Source organism: Gavia stellata, chromosome 1, assembly GCF_030936135.1.
Source record: "Gavia stellata isolate bGavSte3 chromosome 1, bGavSte3.hap2, whole genome shotgun sequence".
NCBI classification, from domain to species: domain Eukaryota; kingdom Metazoa; phylum Chordata; class Aves; order Gaviiformes; family Gaviidae; genus Gavia; species Gavia stellata.
In genome coordinates, this window is record NC_082594.1 from 107301759 (window position 1) to 107322280 (window position 20522).

The 20522-nt window shown below is 33.5% G+C and overlaps 1 protein-coding gene across 1 annotated transcript in view; it reads right to left on the reverse strand.

The window, feature by feature from the left end:
* Nucleotides 1–20522, reverse strand: part of NCAM2 (neural cell adhesion molecule 2) — a 314409-nt gene that overhangs the window by 45620 nt on the left and 248267 nt on the right. The window contains 2 exon segments of the mRNA XM_059819966.1: nucleotides 634–755; nucleotides 2559–2678. Coding sequence (XP_059675949.1) covers nucleotides 634–755; nucleotides 2559–2678 — 242 coding nt within the window.

Sequence of the window (20522 nt, forward strand, 5' to 3'; positions counted from 1 at the left end):
ATCAAATCAGACTCTAGCTGACAGAAGACCAATAAACTCTGTATGATGACTGTTAAAGAACTGATATGTACACTGAAACTCATGGAAGTCCTAACAATTTGTCAATTATTTGGCTTTTTTAAGCTGACCTTTGGAATCTAGGAAGATAGAAAATATGAAACATGATCAGATAATTAATCTGTTTTAAAATTAATATGGAGCACTGGAATATAGCTTTCTATCTCTAGGATGCTATCTGTCAATAGAGGTGCATTTGTAACACTTTAATAATTTGCTGTTCAAACAACCTTTAATTATGTAACTTTAATGTCTGCTAATTTACTGCACTTTTGAGAGCTGAACACGAATGTTCCTCCTTTACCATGTAACAAAACCGAGAATATAATTTTCTTGTTAGAATGAACTTTCAGTTATACATTTAGGAAGAGCAGCATACTTTTCTTTCCTTTTTTTTTTATAATCTGGCATTAGCAACATAATCACAAGAGAAAACATACTATACTATATCTTCTTTTCTTTTTGTGGTATACAAACTATTTTGTTACATTTCAAATCACATCAACAGTCTTCTCTACATTAAAAGCAGATATTACTAAGCAAAACCCATCTGTTTTGATAAACGGAAATACTTACACTTCTGTATTTGACAATATATTCCAAAATGGGGGCACCTCCATCATCTTGTTTAGTTATGCTAAGTTTAAAACTCTTGCCACTTCCTGGTTGTCCATGAATTGAAGGGGGGCTTGGCTCCCCTAAACAAGGGAAAAAAGCAGTAGAAAATAGTAATTCAGCAATAAGATAAGTCTTAAATTACAGCTGGGAGGTTGTCCACCAGACTATTAATCAAAATCTTGAAAATGAACAGGATCTTTCCAAGCACTGCAGAACACCCTTAGTAAGTATGTTAAATATTTTGCTTAAAGTATGTTCTAATGTAGATTAATTATCTCACACAAGGAAACAAAATTAAGCCAAGTATAAAAGAAATATTTGTTTCTTTGAGACTTTCTGACTTTTGACACTTTCAGATGTAATTTACTTCAGGAATTATTTAGCCATCAATTCAGCAAGGCTGGTGAGCTGCTTGTCACACTGAAGTCTAAGAGTAACACTGTCTTACAGGAAAGCATAAGAATAAATACAAAGAATAAGATTTCTAAAAGCAAAAACAATTTTTTCTGTAATAAAAGGATAAAAATAATCTTAAATGAATGTACAATTGAAGGGTTAATAGCCAGCTTAACCCACTTTGCTAATAGAAATTCACAGACTAAATATAATTTCTATACGCAATACCTATTATAAAGTTTTAAATCAGATCCCAATTGAACATGTGTTGTCATACTGAAGTCTCTTCTCTTCAAAATATCTGTAAATTTGCATTCACCCAGAGAGATACAGTTCCTTTAGAAATATTTATAATATTTGTGTTTATCCTTTATCATAGTAAAGAGAAATTGACTTAGATCTCAACATAGAATTTGCCTAGCTTTCTATCAGATAATATATATATAATTTTTACAGTTTCTATCACTTTTTTATCAGGTATGATGTTCCATATGAATAATAGCAAATTATCTTATCTGTTGTTCAATATATTTAGAATATGCATATGCTTTAATCAAAATGAAATTTGAAAGCTGCCAGGTTACTGGTTTTGGACAGAAGAAACATAGCAATAAGAACATAATGCAGTCAAACAGAAATATTTTGTGTTCTTTGTAGTCGTGTGACTTTTATTGTTCATTCCATTAGGGACAGTATTCTTAACTATACTGAGTAATGCCCTACTCAGAAAACAGTTCAATTGCAACAGATTTATGAGAGACTAGTCTAGTAATAGTTGCTGATGTACTTTGGTATATCTGTTTGAGTACTATACAGTGCCACCTGGTAGTTCCTTTGTTTTTCTTCTCCCTTTGTGTTTAATTTATTTATTATTGTTTCTATTTAAAAGTAACTTGAGAAATATATTTTTCATTAGCTCTTAATATTTAAATTTTAATTTCTTGCCTATAAAGGTTACTACAAATATAGAATGGGCTTTGTAGTATTTATCATTTGCATGTAATCATAGTTAAAACAATTTATTCTCATAATTTCTCCATAGCTTAAGATTTCTGTTTGAGGCTTGACAATTGCAAAATTTGTGGCAGCACAGTTTGCTGAAGAAATGTCTCTAGAAAGGGCCAATTCATTTCTCACAGATGTCTATAATACCCTGGGTGTAAATGAGAAAAAATCCTTAATCTAGTATCTTTCATGGTTTGTGCTCTTGAATGGTAAACCAAGATTTGTCTAAGTCTCAAAAATGTAGATAATTGGAGAAATTATCCAATTTAAGTTCATTGATACTACTTGGTAGAGGCAATAAGAGGAACAAAATCTGATTTCTGAGAAACAATGTAAAGACTGATGTTATACACTGGGAAGTAGTGTATCAATATAAAACATATTATCCACAGTGAATCATACTTGAAATTATTAGCTGATCTGGAGATAACATATTCTAATAATCATTTACATTTTCATTTAATAGCACAGGTATTACTCACGGACAGGTAAGGTCTGAAAGATCTCGATTTTGCTATACTCTCCTTGCCCTTTTCCATTTACAGCAGCTACTTTGATTTCATATGTTGTATTTGGTTCCAAATTGCTGAGAACCACCATTGCTAAAGGAAAGAGAAGAAAAAATATGGGAACAAAATTTGATGAAGCAATAAATTTTTTAAAAAGTCAACAAATTTCATAATTTCTTTGCTTCACTTGCAACTTAGAGTCTCATTTTCTAATAGTCCTGTGGTTCCAAACTTAGGTTTCCTGTTGAGTGCTAATAGCCTTTTTTTTTCATCCGCATAAAATCATTGTTGTGACTGAGCAATTTATGCTTCTGAAGGAATTTAATGTCAGTGTTACAGCAGCCATAGGCAACAATTAAGGACCTTCATGGGGATTGATATTTTATGTTCAGATTGTGAGCACAGGAGACATGAATCTGGCAAAAAATTATGGAAGTTTCCTTTCTCCTAGCTGGCAATGGGCATCTGATGCACGTTCAAGCCACCTTCATACATTTCATAACTTGCTATTTGTGCCTCATGGAGGGCAGTATCAACCATCCTTGGTCTACACTCCTGGATGCACATTAGCGGTGAATTACTGGTGCTATGCTCTGCCAGTTCAACCATATATTCAAGACCTAAAATGACAGCTGGCTGTAAGGATCAAAGAAACAGTTCTGATTTATCTGCTAAGGACCGAATAGTGTATCATTCATGTTTGTACGTATTTAAGAGGAGGTGTATGGAAATGCATATTAAGTCATGACAAAAAAAAGTGATTTGGGAAGCAAATGGGTTTGAACTTAGGACATGCTTTCAAAATCAAGTCTGAATCCCTGGCAGCAATCTTTCACACATCCTGAACCTATCACTAGGATTCTACCTGGAAATGCCATCAGAAGCCGAAAACAGGAGGAAAAGCTTCCCCAAAAGAATATTGTACAACACAAAGAATATTGTCGCTGCAGTGTACAGCAACAAATCTAGAAACAAAATCCAGGAAAAGGATGTTGGATTCCAGGATACTTTATGGGAATGCAGTATTATATATTACCATAGTACTGTATATTACTAATATCAGTGTTGAATATGCCCCTGGAAACTTTGATCCACACGGAGTTCTTGGACCATTACCCTGCCTTTAAAAGAAAGCCTCCTTTTATCGTCTCTACAGCAATTGCCTGCTCACTGTTTGCCAGCTCTGTGATGAGCTCTCCAGATGTCAGATTCATACTGGGGAATCGACATTAACTGGATGGACTTTACTTGAAGCACATCAGTCTTTGTCTTGCCCAGAAAAGCAGGGACTGCATTCTCTTACAAGAGGATACAGAATTGTAAAGTCTTGAGAAAGAGACTGCTGTCTCTAGGGAGCCTAGTTTTTTTCATTATAAAGCAGTATTTCAATAGTTGCTTTAGGCTTGCTTTTCAAGTTCTATATTTAATGTAAGTATAATTGTTTCTGTCAGTACTCTTTGTTATTCTTTTGAGTCCCGATTTATTAGAATTTCTCTTTAGCTTCTGCAGCAGACAGAGATCCCATTACATGTGGAGCTAAAGGGATTTAATGAATTTTGGAAAAACAGTAACTTTTACATTTCATACTCTATTATGAGCACTTTGCTTGAATTTGCCATTGAAACATGATAATTGCTTTCCTGTAAACAAAACAGTAGAATTGTATGTCGTCCAGCATATTTTAGCTTTATAATTTTCTTGAGATTTAAAAATATCAAACTATAAAGTATAACCATGTCATAAAAAAATAAAGTACCATCACGAGACTAAGAATAGAATTTGGAGAAGAATTATGATATATAACATTCAGTTATGGTAAGATGAAATTTAAAACCTAAACCAGGCAGTAGCAGTGTTTGACTTGCCTTTCAGCCATGATTACTTTCCAAGGCTGAATAATTTCACTGAAAATAAACCTTAGGGCATACTAAAAATTAGTGTTACTGTAAATGTTTTTAAAATTTAAACAACATAAAAGCATTACTATGAGTCTACACTTAATAAAACGTAAATGTGTTAACTACATAAAACCTAAGGATCCAATTCTGTAAACACTTGAATGACTCCTGGGGCCTATCTAAATGAATGAAATTATTTATATATGCAGTATTTAAAGAATCAGTGTCTATTTTAGAATCCCATGCACAGCACTATGTGTCTAGATGCAATGACTCTTATAAATACATTTATGGAATTAACCCAACTAAATCTGATGGCATAATATGTCCTCAAAAACTGGAACCACTTGGTATCCAGTAGTAAAAGAATATTTAAAATAATTATGCAAGGTTAAGGAACTATCCCCCAGTATGTAAAAAAAAGTGCAGGGTTTAAAAGTAGTCTAAGAGTAGTGAAATCTTTCACTGCTTGCTAAGTGGTTTACATTTTTGAAATATGTTGATAATGGAAGAAAATACTTAATAAACTAGTTTTTTTTTTTTTTAAAGATACGTATCTGCCATTTAAGTATAAAATCAGCTTATTCATCTTTCCATATAGAAACAAAACTTTTCTTACAGAAGTCCGCATCTCACAGCTCTGGCCACAATGGTATTTTGATTACGGTTTTCAATGATCACTGAAGTAATGAGCTACAAAATTTCAAATAATATTCTGAAAGAAACATAGGAGTTTCATGTTCAGTATATGAATGTGAAAAAGTTGACCCACTGCATACTGTATGAGTAAATTATGCCATTGGCATATTTATTGGCACATATCAAGTCCCAAATATACAGAAAATGAAATTTTTTTACTTCTTTCAGAATATGATTTGAATTTTTTCAGTCTTTTTCTACCTGTCCTATCTATCTGCTTTTCTTTATATATTGTCTTCCTAATCTTAGTATCTGCATGATTTATCTGAAGCATTCAATTATGTAGACTAATCGATTTTGCTGGGATTTATTCACATAGTGACTGGTTACACTGAGGAGTAGACTGAAGAACTATTCCAAGAGAAAAAAACCAGAAGATTCCCTTGTGAACTCTGCAGGTATCGCTGGGCTCAATTAACATGATGCACAACATCTCAGACCTTAGTGTTTTCCACTTATAAGATAGACAGGGAGGCTGCAAGTCATATGGTACCCTTGGAGGAAATCATGACACAAGAAGTTAACAGTTATTTTGGTCTTGTTTTAATGTACTGTATAAAGAGTTCAAAACAAAATTATAAATATTTTTTTGACAGGGTATGCAAGGAAATCTTTTTTTAATTTTGTAGACCAGAATTTAAAAAGAAACACAACACCCAAAAAAGAACTAAACCCTACCAAATAGCAAAATTCAGTTCAACCTATTCTGTGGCAAGAATCCTAAAGTTTAAGCAACATTAAAAATAAAGTCCTTATTTTTTATTATACAGATTCTTCTAATTTGCAGCAAAAATAAAACATTAAAGGATGAACACAGTACAGAAAAAAACCCAGAAAAACGTATATTAGATAGATTAGATCGATAGACAAAAATTCAGAACTCCATACTATTTCAAATACAGAGTGTAAGCATTTCAGCTAGAAAAGCTTACTTTATTATTGTAGAATTTTAACTGGTATCAAGATGAACCATAGGAAAACAACATCTGACACAAGATTGGCTGTGAAATATATTGTACCATAAACCCAAGTCAGTAAAACAAAAACAAAAAATCCCAGCTGCTTTTCTGGTCCAGGGGTAGGTTGTTTATACTACCTTATTACAGTAGAATGAGAGGGGAAATGTCTGGCATATTAAACTGTCTTTTCACCAAAGGAAATCTACCTCAGAAATCTTTTAAAGACTGTGATATATTACCTAAACCATCACCAAAGCAAGGAAGGTTAGGGGAATTAACAGTACAGTTACACTACATTAATCCCAAAGTAGATCTTATATGAGGTTAATTAACAGAAATATCACATCAATACATTGTTCTCATTGGAGAGCTACCTGTTGCATAGAACAACATTCTTCCAGTTCCAAATTCAATCCCTTGAGGATGTCAGATCAAACTAAAGTAGGCTATAAATTTATTTTGAAACAAAGTATCATTGCTGAAATATCATAATCACTCATACATATTTCAGACAGTGGCAGCAGTGTAAAATTCCTGTCAAAGCAGCATTACAAATTTTAGGATGGGTTTTTTTCCTATTTCTTTCCCTCTAGTCTGAATCTCTATTACTATGCAGACTGAATGCAGATCGAATACAGTGCTGGTTAATAGGTGGAGTGTTTTGATTTAGTGGCATTTTGCTGCACCTTTTACTCATTATTTTAATGCTGTCAAGGAAAAACTAAGTCCCCTGGAAATACTTGAATCTTTTTCAGAGGTAAAAATTAATAGCATTTTCATGAAGCTTAAACAGGTTTCTCTTTGTGATGATGACTCATGTTCTTTTACAGTCAGAAGAAAAAAAACATGGGAAGAGAGCAGTGAGGAACCTATGGTAGCAGGATGTGAGGAGAATGGTGAGGAACCTATGGTACTATAGCATTAAAGCTCTGTACAAATGTCTCAGACTTTTGTAGATATCACACAATCTGAGGAACTTCTCCCAAAACCTCTGTCTGCCTGGGATGAGAAACATGGTTTTGTTTAATTCATGTGTTAGCACAGTACGAGGAAGAGTATGAAAACTCTTTTTCTAGCTGAGCCTCACAGAGTTAGCTCACAGAAGTGTTGACAAAATACAGTTAGAAATTCCCATGAGGGAAAAATACAGGAAAAAAAAAAAAAAGGTTTTGCTACACAATAGGCAACATGTTTATTCATATGCAGAAACAGTCACACTGTCTCAGTCCCAACTGTCTGCCTTGCCCAAATAACAATTATTTTCATAAAAACTGATTAAAACATCTGGCTATAATGTCAGAATTCAGCTAACACAAATAAATGAACTTTAATAATGAAAATATTTCAAGTTGCACATTATATGAAAATCCTACTGCCAGTGACATCATCGGCATAACGTCCATTAATATATATGGAGACAGCACCAAGCCTTAAGTCATTCCCTAAAATGTATACTCAGAAACAAATGTAACCATTTTAAAAATCAGGGAGAATGGCTCTGCCAGGAATTTCCATCATTCTTTGCACTATAATGTGCAATTATTGCATTATTTTGAAATAAAAGTTGCAGTGGCTTTATCAACTGTGAATATAAACAATTGCCTGTGAATACATAGTGTGGTAGATCAGGTATAATTAATATAATATAATGTTCACTAACATGAATAATTTCCTTATAAAATACTTTTCAGTAGTTGATATAAAAGATGCACTTGGCAAAAATTGCTTTAATATTTTGTGTACAGGCCCCAAAACACAATTACCCTGTTAAGCTTCTTTCCTCCATATACTTTTATTTTTGTTGGGTAGGATTCTGAGACGTCAGTACACAAATTGAACCAGAAGTAGCATCAGTACGCTACAGACATTCAGGGGATTATCTTTGATACTTATTTTTATTGAAATAAAACTAATAAGAAAAGATTAAGTAATCTATGGGACAATCATAGCTATAAAATGTACAGCTATAAATTAATGAAAATAAAGCAAGCAAGACTGTAATCCAAAGCCCTAGAAAAGAACAAATTTGTGGATTGACAACATAGTTTATAATATATTGAATCAGCATGAATCCAGAAAATGGGTTTTGTCATTTAACATACTTAGGATGTATCAACAAATAGGTTTTCTTTAGAAGTTCATTTTCTAGTATATTTATTTAAAAAGTAACCTTAATTCAACCTGTGTTTAACCTGAATCACAGCATAGCACACAGATTACAAAAAAAAAAAAAAAAATCCTATTCCTGGAACAAAAGTAATTTACTGAGATGGGTCATTGTATCAGTAAACTATTCCCATATCCTTATTCAGAACAGAAACATACTTGCACAAACTGCATATCAAATAATTCACTTTCAGAAACTAGTGTTAGGAAAAATAAAAAATTATTAAATGTATGTAATATTTTTAGACTATAGGCTTGCAAAAGATATTTGTACTCCCATTGATAAAACAGCCCATATTATTATGTTATCTTCTTTAAATTTTTGTGTTATTTCTTTTTGGCAATAATACAGAATATTTTATGAACAAATTCTGCCACTTGTACAGATTAGCCTCTTATCCTTTCAACAGTCTTGTGCAACTAGGAACTAGCTTTTGTAGATTTTAGTTCTTGTCACCAACAAGACGAGGGAAGTGATTGTCTCCCTGTACTCAGCACTGGTGAGGCTGCACCTCGAATACTGTGTTCAGTTTTTGGCCCTTCACTACAAGAAAGACATTGAGGTGCTGGAGCATGTCCAGAGAAGGGCGACGAAGCTGGTGAGGGGTCTGGAGCACAAGTCTTATGAGGAGTGGTTGAGAGAGCTGGGGTTGTTTAGCCTGGAGAAGAGGAGGCTGAGGGGAGATCTTATCGCTCTCTGCAACTACCTGAAAGGAGACTGTAGTGAGGTGGGTGTTGGTCTGTTCTCCCAAGTGAGAAGTGATAGGACAAGAGGAAATGGCCTCAAGTTGTGCCAGGGAAGGTTTAGATTGGATATTAGGAAAAACTTCCTTACTGAAAATGTTGTCAGGCATTGGAACAGGCTGATGGTTGAGTCACCATCCCTGGAGGTATTTAAAAGATGTGTGGATGAGGTGCTTAGGGACATGGTTTAGTGGTGAATTTAGCAGTGTTAGTTTTATGGTTGGATGTGATGATCTTAAAGGTCTTTTCCAATCTAAACGATTCTATGAATCTATGAAAATGGAATTTATTTTTCAAACACACATTCTAACTTAAACAAAACCATGCTAATTTTACTTTTATCCTACAGCTGTCTAAAATGCTTTGTACTTCTCCATTACTTTCAGTGTATGGCAAAATCTTTTTGGGTTACTATAAAAATTTTTCTTGTAAATTTTAAGTAGTTCCTTCAGGTATCTGTAGTTCAGTTGTTTGTTAACTAAAGTTTTCTTAGCTGCAATTTTCTCTAGTTCACTGAAGTTGCGTATGGCTTGATAATAGTATGTCATAGCCTAGCCCAAAGCACAGGAATGTATACAGCCAATTCTCCTGGCTTACGGTACTCCAGTACAATAGGAATCCAAAGAGCATTTTCTTCTTGCTTCCTATCCCTTGCAATTTCAGCTGCCTGTATAGTAAATCTGTTTCTGTTATTTAGTTATTTAATTAAGTCTGCCTACCATAATCAAACTCTATTCTTCCTGTTCTTATATTTGGTCTTTCTTTTCTTGGAAAAGGTTTGAAGATATTTCCACATCCTTAGTCTGATGTATGTGCACGGTGGGGTAGGTCAGAAGAAGAGATTCTTATTAAAAATTGTATTAATTTAATGCTAATGTTTTTGTGCAATTTTAGCAAAAGCAAACTTTCCATAGTTAAAAATTGGCAAAATTTCTAAGAGAACACATGAGGTAACACTATTAATTCCACATTGCTATTCCTCCTTTCCATGCAGAAACCTTCTAACAGTATAAAATGAGAATTTTAAAATAAATAATGAGAATATATAAGAGTATGTAATAGATATACTGACTCTCCATAAAATAATACTTTTTTTGCCCTAACTTTCCTGATTTTTCATATCATCAGCATTAAAACTGATTTAGGTGACTTTTTCTTTCTCTTTAATTCCTTCAATTTCATTATATTCTTATATAACCCAATACTTTGCTCCACCAGTCAGCTTCCCTTTTTTCAGGTTTGACACACTACCACTTTTATTCAATTGTTTCTGTATTGTTCTTTTAAAAATATCTAATGTTCCATTTAACTGTAATGTACACAAACACATTAGATGCTGGTTTAATTTTTAGTAACAACTATCTTACTTACAACATTATATTTTTTGCAGCAGAGAACAAAGCCAATATATTTTTTTATCATGCTAACAAGATGTCCTTCTTTCCCTCAACTGTAATAACACACATTAAAATACACAGATACTCAAAGCTTTACTGAGTATTGGGTTGCTATCTGTTTTGGAAAAAAGCCCCACAACAAAAATCTCCCTTTCCTACCCGTTTCTCCAATTTTTTAGTTTTAAAATTTCCTATACTACATTTATGATGACCAGAGCCAATTGCTTAATACCAAATTTTTAAAAAATGCAGTTAACTTCCATAAAAGGTACCTGTATATCTTAAAGGGAAGGAAAATGGAGAGGAAGGAATAGGAAGGAGAAAGAAGGGAACAGAAGTGGAAAAGAAGAGGAGAAAGAAAGAATGGACAATTAAAAACTTACGAGGTACCACCATATTTAAAGTCTGGGAGAGAGAGTGCTTGAAACAGTTGATATTCCCTGTGAGATCTTGTTAAGCAAAACAAAGACATACTTAATAAACAAATTCTTTACACAATTCAATAGGCTAAAATGGAAATACATATTGAGCTTTAAAACCACACAATTTAAATGCGTTTCAAAAACAAATGCTCTTTGAATAACCTAACCTTTAAAAAGTCAGGTATCCTCCAAGTACTCATTAGCCCTTCATTCTATTTATTAAATAAATAATTATTTTAGAACCAGCTTTTAAGAAATACTTTTTAATTTTTTTTTTTTTTGTGGATAGGATTGTGGGTGTTCTTGTTACAGGGTTTCCGCGTGTCATTCTGCAGTGTTGTAATTTATTTGATGTTAAATTAAACAACTTCCATTAACGGCTAATCTTTGGTTGTCCTAAAATTTAGAAGCATTAACTTAAGTCAATCAAATTTATGGAAATTAATCTCCTGGAGACTCGTGAACTTAGAAGAACTGATCACAGTCTTGTAGTTTAAAACACACAAGCCCAAATCCCAGTTTTCTAATTCAACTAAAGGAAAAATAACTGCAGAAGCAGAGACTGCAGAGTCTCATCTGGCTAACCCTATTCATTAATGTTCACCCATGCAGGCACCAAGAAGATGCCCAATAGAAACTTCCATTAGATCAAAGATAACTGTAGGTCTTTGAGGCAAGGGTGAAAGGGTCTTTCTGGTCAGGCTGAAAGGCTCGCGTAAGAACAGATGCAAGCAGCAGACCAACACATCCAGACAAGTTTGCATAGCTCACTGCCACCAACATGGCACACTGCCTAGTTGGGCTGTATTTGGAATTGGCAGATTGAGGGAAGTTTATTTTCCCACTCTAGTTAGTGCTGGTAGGGCCAAACCTGGGATTGTGTGTCCAGAAACAAAAAGAAATCAGATAGGATCCAAGCAGAGGAGCCTAGGGCACATGAACAATGCGTAGATGCTGAGGCTTATTTAGTCAGATGAAGGGAATGCCAAGAGGTGATTGAACAGTCACCTACCATCCCTCGCAGTGGAGATAGAAACAATGGTGTGAGACTCTTCTCAACAGCGGCAAATAGCATAACAGGGGCAACAGTTACAAACTGCAGCTTGGGATGGTCAGACCAGATATTTGAAAAACTGGGAGAGAAATGAAGCACTGAAACAGGTTACACCAAGACAAGAGGGTGAGGAATCTCCATCCTCGGGGGTTAAGACTGAGTTAGACAAAGCCATACGTGACCTGATCTAGGATTGGCACCAGTCCTGCTTCAAGCAGGAGGTTGGACCAGATATACTCCAGATATTCCTTACAACCAATCTTTCTATGATTCTATAAATTAAAGGGGAATACTACCTTGGTTCTTGGAACCCCATTTTCTCCTCTGCTATAAAATTATTGTGCAGTTCTTAATGCAAGGATTTTAAAGTCTGCTGCTTGAATAAACAGCCAGCCACTTGAAAAGGGCTACACTTAAAACTTTTTATGAAACAATAAAACAATACAGTAAAATCAATGGGGATTTGGACTGCTACCAGATATTCCCCCAATCATGCAAAAAGAAGGTATTGCTCAAAATGCTTTTTAACATTTTAACAGTATTAATGTATTAACAGTATGGCAGCATGAGGGTTCATTGTTAAATATTTATGTGATTATAATTGCTGCAACTTCAATAGTACAAATTACACTGCTAAATACAAAATCTGATGAAGTTAAACCTTTCCATAAATCAAATTTATTTTCTGTAGACATTAATTTTAAAATTCTCCTATAACAAAAATTTCTAGGCCACTGAATACACCTGAACTTCCACTGGCAATATGAACACATAAAGACAACAGAATTAAGTCTTCTAAGTATGTAATACTTTATTGAGTGAATATAGTACATTACATTATGTAGTAAAGGTATAAATCTGTTAATCTCATTGCAGAAGGGCAATTAAGGCCCTTATTAAGATTATTTATGCTGTTTCATTTATCCCATTTATTTTTTCTCTGTTTGAACACCCATCAAAGCTAAAAACAATGCTTACTGGAAGATGACCCAGAAAATAAAACAGGAACTTCTAAGAGGAACAGGGATTTCATTTATTAGGAGACCACAAAGAACATGCTGGTTATTAGATCTTAGCTAATGCCACTATGTATTCCCCATCTTATATCAAGGTCTAGAATCTATCCTGGATTATTGAAGGAGGGAATATATTTTGAGGGGGGAGGCTGGGGTTAGCTATGAGTGCATACCTTCCTTTCTTCTATGCTTGCTACAGTTACATTTCTTTCTCTCATTCTTCAATTGTATAACTCAAACTGCAGCCTATCCCAGTCTATCTCATATATGCAGGAATTGAGAATGTCTTACACTCCCTTGTAGGGCAGAAAGAATTACTTTTATTTCAGTTTTTCCTGCCCATTTTTCTGCTGTTCCTATAATGGAGATCCTGTTGTGAGCTAATATCCCATTTGAAATTTGCAACACAAAGCTGGAGTTGAAAAGGGTCTCCTACCTTCAAAACTCCATCTGTGAGTTCTTTGTTACTGAGAGATCTTGAGAAAGAGGTGAGGTAGGCCTCACTTGAATTCATAGCAGAAAAACCTTGTATCTTCTAAGCACAAAGTCCACAGCAGTTTCTGTGGTGCATCTGGAATATGTTCTGTCAAATGTGTATATGCTGACTAATGGTGTAGCAAGTCCACATAGTTTTGAGGACCATATTACGGTTTGAGAAAGGCAGGTATGGGAGACCTTGGTATACATTCTTGCAATACATTGACATTTGTTTGGTCTGTGAGCCCTCCCATTTGAGTCAAGGCTGACTCTGCACTTCTGTGTCACATAGTCACTAGCAAACAGGCTTGCCAATCTGAAGGCAGAACTGTGCCCAGGTGCACAGCTTTAGTTGGAGCTGGTCTCCGCTTGACTGACTTCACAGAGTGAGCTCAAATCTTTTTCCAAAAGGCTGAGCAGGCAAGTTTCTTTCAGTGTGATACAACTGCCATTTGAAGTTGGTAAGACTGGGTAAGCTCCTGGTGACTGCTTTTAATAGAGCAGGGTATAACTCAGATCTAAACTAACAACTTATCCTAAATTAATAACTGATTACTGGTCCAAATATCTTCTCTTTTTATCACCAAAAAAAAGCAAAAAAACCTCACAGAAAATGCCTTCCAAGTCTAAGAAAATAATAAAAGCAGTTTAAACACCTGCATCTTCTTCCTATTGTCAGCCAAGTTCTGCAGAGCTACAATCATCTTTTCATTCCTTTGAGGCTTTGCAACAGATTTAAGATTTTTCATGTAATTCACTAGAATAGAATGGAACAGTTTTCTTGCGTCTCATGCAGTTCACCAGTTTCCTTATGGTGTTACAACAGTGCACCATGTTAGAGATACAAATAAGAGATGGCCTGTCTTAATCAGACGGACCCAAAATACCTAAGAAAATTAATTACTCTTTACTCATTACTACAAATATATCAGTACTCTTACAAAGCTCCAAGACAGATGTCAAGAATTCAGGAATTCTTAATGCTAAGCCAAAGGAATATCTGCAGACCACAAAGGAAATGAAAATTTCTAATACTGTGCTCAGAAAAGTAGAGATTTTTTTATAGGCAAATTAATATATGTGAGCAAACCTTGCATCTCAGTTGAGACTGCTACTTAAAATTCCGACTGTTTTCAATTTTATTATAATTCTGCATACTAATAGTAATAAACAGAACAACATACATAAAATCTACATGTCTTTTCTTGGTTTTACCTGTGTACAGAGAATGATGTACTGTAACATACGACTGAATTCATTATTAGAAATTGAATACATGATTTTCTCTTTTCTAAACTACTCATTTTACTTGCCTAACTTTATATTCCAAATAAGCCATTTAGCCTGAATGACAACAAAAGTAGTCGCCTATGTTCTTCTCTTGAATGGTATATTATCATTGACCAGATTTTTTGAACTGGAAGCACTCATAAATGCTAATTGTCCCATGATCAAGATATGTTGCTAGAGTCGTAGGAGCTATGTAGGAAGCACTTTATGACACAGGAGTTCTGCCTTTCATTCTTCTAACCCATGCAATTTTCAACTCTGGAGCATGCGAAGTGTGAGAAAAAGAGACTCCACTCACTTTGTTACCAAATGCAGGAGCTGGCAAAAACCTAACCATCACCATTTGAGGTAAGAATAAACCAGGTCCTGATGACTGCTATCATCAGAGGCCATCCTCCCAGTGACAAGCAAAGCGACTAAAATGTGATCTCAAATGTCTTTTATGACATTTGCTACTGTGAAAAAGCAAAGACCTCAAGGCTGACATGAATGATTATTTCAGTTCTTTTGCTTCTTACATGCAAAGATAATTTTCATTCATATCAACTGTTTCTTCCTCATCCCCATCCTACTCCTTCATACTATACTTTATTTCTTGCTAATGGAGAAAGAAAAGAGTAGAGAGAAAAAAAGTAATACAAAAGGAGATTCATTTAATGATACTGTGAAATGTAATACAGATAGGGCTATGCTATCTCTCTGTTGCTCATTGTTGTGTGCGGCAGAAGGAAAACTCCATCCATAACTAATCTGTCATTCAATGACCTTGAAAATACTTAAGGAATACTCTGTCCTCCAGGAACACTTTTCTGTTTTGTATTACAAAATGCAGCAGAAGTTTATATATGCATAAATATTCCATAAATGTACTTTACCTTTTTGTAAGCAGATTGGCAATGTAAAATAAATGCAGATGAATACAATACAGATTTTAAAGGCAAAATTTGCAGCTGCACCATGAATCTCATTTCTCAGTTATTCATATCCAATATTGCATTGCGTCACTGTTACCTTAATAAGATTTACCCTCACAAGGCAGATCAGTAAGACCTTTACATCAGATCAGCATGTTTGCTGCACATTTACTTGAGAATGTGCCATCATAAAAAGCCTGAAAAGGTCTAAATAGGGAATAGCCAAGAGTTATCACAACAGAGAAAGACCAGGTGAAATATATTTGGAATAACCAATTCTCCATTGAATTGCTTATTAAAATATTTACTACATACTTCTTGCAATCAAAGTATCTTGCATTTTTTCTTACAGATTTTAAAGTCTGTGTCTTTAAAAAACCTCCACACTTGAACATAAATCATGTTTTACAATGTGCTTTGACTGTTCAACTAAATGCAATTGCAAGCACAGAATTACAAGCTATTGAAGAGAAGAGTAACCTCAGATATTGGCAGTGGTTATAGCTGCATAACACTCAGTTGCTTTTAGTTATGAACTCATGCTGTGAAGTAAATTGCCTGGGGTTTCTTCTCTTCTCATGACATTTTATTCACCTTTGAATGTGAAAAGTACATTTCATTCTCCTGATGATACAGTTCTCTATAAAAACCTGAAATATTTAAACCTAGCTTTCCCTTTACATGTCTCCTCACTTTCCAGTCTCTCTAATCCATCCATGTAATTTACTTTAAGACATTTATTTACAATCCAACCTTTCCGTCCACATGAGACATTTACAGCAAAGATTAAGCTGGATGGAGGCCAAGAATAGTATAGAGATAGAATTAGAGGGCTGAATAACTTTCTTACATGCAGGTATACACACAAATTAATTTGGATAAAAAGTGGTCTTTTTCCTACCGTTACCTACAGTACTCTATATTGGTTGTAAATTGCATGCATTCTTTCACTTTTTTTCTTTTTTTAATTGTATGACATGTTGCAAATTGTATCATGCCATATTATCCCAAGAATTCAAATTTATTAAAATTAAGGACTTTTTATTTGTGTTATTTCTATTGCATCTTACATCATTATAGCTTAATAACATATGTATAGGCAACTTCCTCATTCTTATAATTTCAAAGATGGTTTACATTGAGAAAACTATTTCTGAATCAAGCTAAATATCCAGTTTCTTTTGAAAAAGAAATCCCATGAGTTTAGGCTTAGCAATAGTATCATAAGTATATTAACTGATATCAAGAATGATTTACAATTTTTTTTTTTTTACAATATTATCAATTATTGCCTATTGACAACAGATAAATTCTTAAATTAAACCACTAATTTAAGTCAATTGCACAATGTGACAATCAATGCGACATTTTAAGATTCTCCATATTTTGCATCAACTGCTGTGGTACGAGTTGGGTATAAAGTGATAACAAATTTCTTGGGTTTGGTTTTAACAGCTTTTTTTCATCCGTGTTTTCACTGGTCTTAAACTGCCTGCCTAACAGTCGGCTAAATGGAGAACCAGATTCTAAAGCTGAATTCACAACCCGGAAATGTTTTCTGAATGACATGGATCATTCAACACGTACAAAAATCTCTGAGATTTCAGGTACTTCTAAATTTCTGGAGTACATACATGATATGCCAGTAATGCAGAAACACTCCTCAGACATAGCAAATGTCATTTTAGAACTGAATATGATCACAATTCATGTCATAGGGAGCCAGATATGTCAAGGAATTCAATGTCTGAAATACTTACTAAAAATATATTTTCCCACTGGAACAGGCTAATGAATGTGTTTTCCCTTCTGCTTTAGCAGCTTGTACTAGACATTAATGAATTCTGCCTTGAAGATTTTCAACTATTAAAATAATTTTGAATGTTGACTTAGCCTACCAATATATTTGCAATTTATTTCTGTTTGATCTACAAATTATACAGGTATACTCTCTTAACCATTAAACTCATTAAGAAAATAATTGAATTATATGGGGTTCATACCTCTCAGAAATCCATTTGAAAGTCTTCCCAGTTTAATGGTGAACCATTGTTACACTGGGAAAGTGTTTTAGTAATCAATGGGGTGCATACTTTCATGCTTTAGTACAAAAGAAGCAGGAAGTACAAAACCTACAACCTAAGACGTAGTACATGAGAATTCTGATCTTTCTATTAGATTTCCTCCCCATGACAATAACAAGATACAGTAATTGCTATATTTTAGCATAAGACAGAATATGTATTTGCACAATTGTGTTTCCGAAATCTCTGTGGAAAACCATGCACTATAAACTTCTAAAGTCTTCTGAAAGAATGTCTGTTCATGTGAGGTCTATCAAAAAGTCTTGCTTAATGACAGAAAATGAAGTTCAGTAGTTTTACCCAAAAACCTGAACTGCACAGGCACAAAAAATCAGCATTTCATTGCTTGGAATGTCAAATGTATTATAAAAAGTAAAAAAGAAAGTGGAATTACCTTATTTTAAATTTACTGAATATTTTTTGACTAGAAGGATTATAGTAAGATTAGCCAAATAGCCAATTCAAAAGTAAAAAGCATAACACAGAGATAGACAACTTCAAGTTTTAATTAACTCAACACTCATGTACATAACTTCCTCTAGCTTTAAGGACATATATAGTAAAAGGAGCATCAGAATCAGGTATAATACACAGCACAGCAGTTTAAAAACTTATCTTGGGTAACAGAAAATCCTTTCTCTACTATAATATGCTTAAAAAAAAATTAAATGCATGTGAAAAAATAGTACAGATAGAACCTTGTTAAAAACCCCTTCATTTCACAAACAAACTGCTAAATATGGCTTTTCTATTCATAGAGTGATTCAAAATTCAGGACAAAGCCCTGAGCACCCTAACAAAAATTTGAAGCTGGCCCTGCTGCGACCTAGGGGGGCTTGGAGCCTATGATCACAAGGTCCCTTTCTTTCAAAATTATTCTACGATTTCATGATGTACATGAAATTTAATGTACTTAGATGCAAAAAAATGAACTGATCCTGCTGAGATTTGAATGTGAAATTACAAAGAATTAATTACTTAAGATTTGATCTCCAATTTGTCAAGAACAAGAAAGAAAATAAAAAGTTCTGTTGATTGCAAATACTAGCAGTAGTGCTTGATGTTTGAGAACTACTTAATAGCTAACCCAATTTATTAAATTTATTGTTCTTCAATTTATTGCAGAAGATTAAGATGCTCTACAAATTTGCTTAGTATTTTTTTCCTTAAGAAAAATGCCTTTGACTCTTTCTATATGTTATGCTTATTTTTCAGATATGTAACATAATACCAATTGTATTCTACCTATCAATGGGTTTCCTTTTCTTGTACAAAGAATAAAGATTTCAACATTTCTTAGGTTGTAATATTTTTCATGCTTTCAGTTTGCATTATAATGGAAAGTTGTAAAAACACATATTTAAAGAAATATTTAACTGCTTTTTGTACATAGCCTGATTATCCTATGCCAAGAGTGAAAATTATTGTCTCCTTCAATAAAATATTCAAGAAAAAAGTATAAGCATATGTTGGTAAAGCATCTCTGGTGTGTTTTGATATTATTGCATGAAATATATTTACGAGTAATACATTCATTATTGAATCATATTACATTTGTACAATATTTCATAAAGCTTCTGCTTTCTGCCATCCAAAGAATTTCAAATGTCAAAAGAGAAAGCATCCTTGACCATTAAAATTCAAAACACATAAATAGATTCAAAAAAGCAGCTTTTATAACATGGTCATTTTCTGTATTTTTTCTTCTTGCCCATGTTTTTGGAAATGTGTATATAACTTTAGCTTATATAATATGTCCATTGTAGAAAATACTTTATATTAATATCCTACAAATATTGAATTATAAATCCAGAAATAATTTGGTTAAAAAACTTGAAACTCAATAGAGTATCACCTGAAAAAAAAAGACCTAGAGACACTAGTAAAGCCCAGACATTTTGTTTTGCTGTTTGGGTTTTGTTTTTTAAGATCCCAAGTGTAGAAGAATGTAAGGTTGTCATTTTGAGTAGCTACCTGAACTTAGTGCATTAAAACTGATGTCAGAATAGGTATTCTTTGACTATGTTATTTTTAGGGCAACATCCTCAGATTCACCAGTCTCTAACATGACTACACTTAATCTTATATTAATATATCAGTGGGCAAATGCTTGAAGAAAAAAAATACCTATTAAAAAATGCAAATTTATTCAAAATAGGTTCCGTATTTTCTTTTACCATTATTTTATGAAGTTTACACTTTTAAAGAAAAACATGAATGATTGAAAAGTACTTTTTCCTTCTAAACTACAATTTTATCCTTCTTCATTATTTTTAAGTATATAATAATATGTTTTGCAAGGTGTAATTGTAATTATGCTGCACCTTCACCATCTGTAAGCCCTGTTATGTGCACTTCTCCAGAGTCTTTTGATGCTACAATTTGTTACTGATATAAGAAATTCTAAATTAGCTATGCATCACTACTTTAGCAGCTTCCTTAAAAACTCAGAAAACCTAGAACCTTTTCCAAATGTTGCTAAAGTGAAGAAATGAGTAGACTTGTCTTTACTTGTTTCTTAAGAAGTCTTCCCTATTTATTGATGTTCTATGTAAAACAGTAATAATGGAATTTTAAAGAATTTAAAAATACAGAAATTTAAAATTCTACCAAACCTTTCCTAAAAAGTCATAAAATGCAAGGGCTGAAAATAGATTAAAAAAAAATAAATTCAATCTTAAATCTGAGACTTTCCAAACACAAGAACAATCATATATATTAAATATGCTACATGTATGAGATGAATATATATCACAAGGCTCTTGATCTAATTAAAGGACAAAAAGAGAACATTGTGAATACCTCTTAACAGAAGAG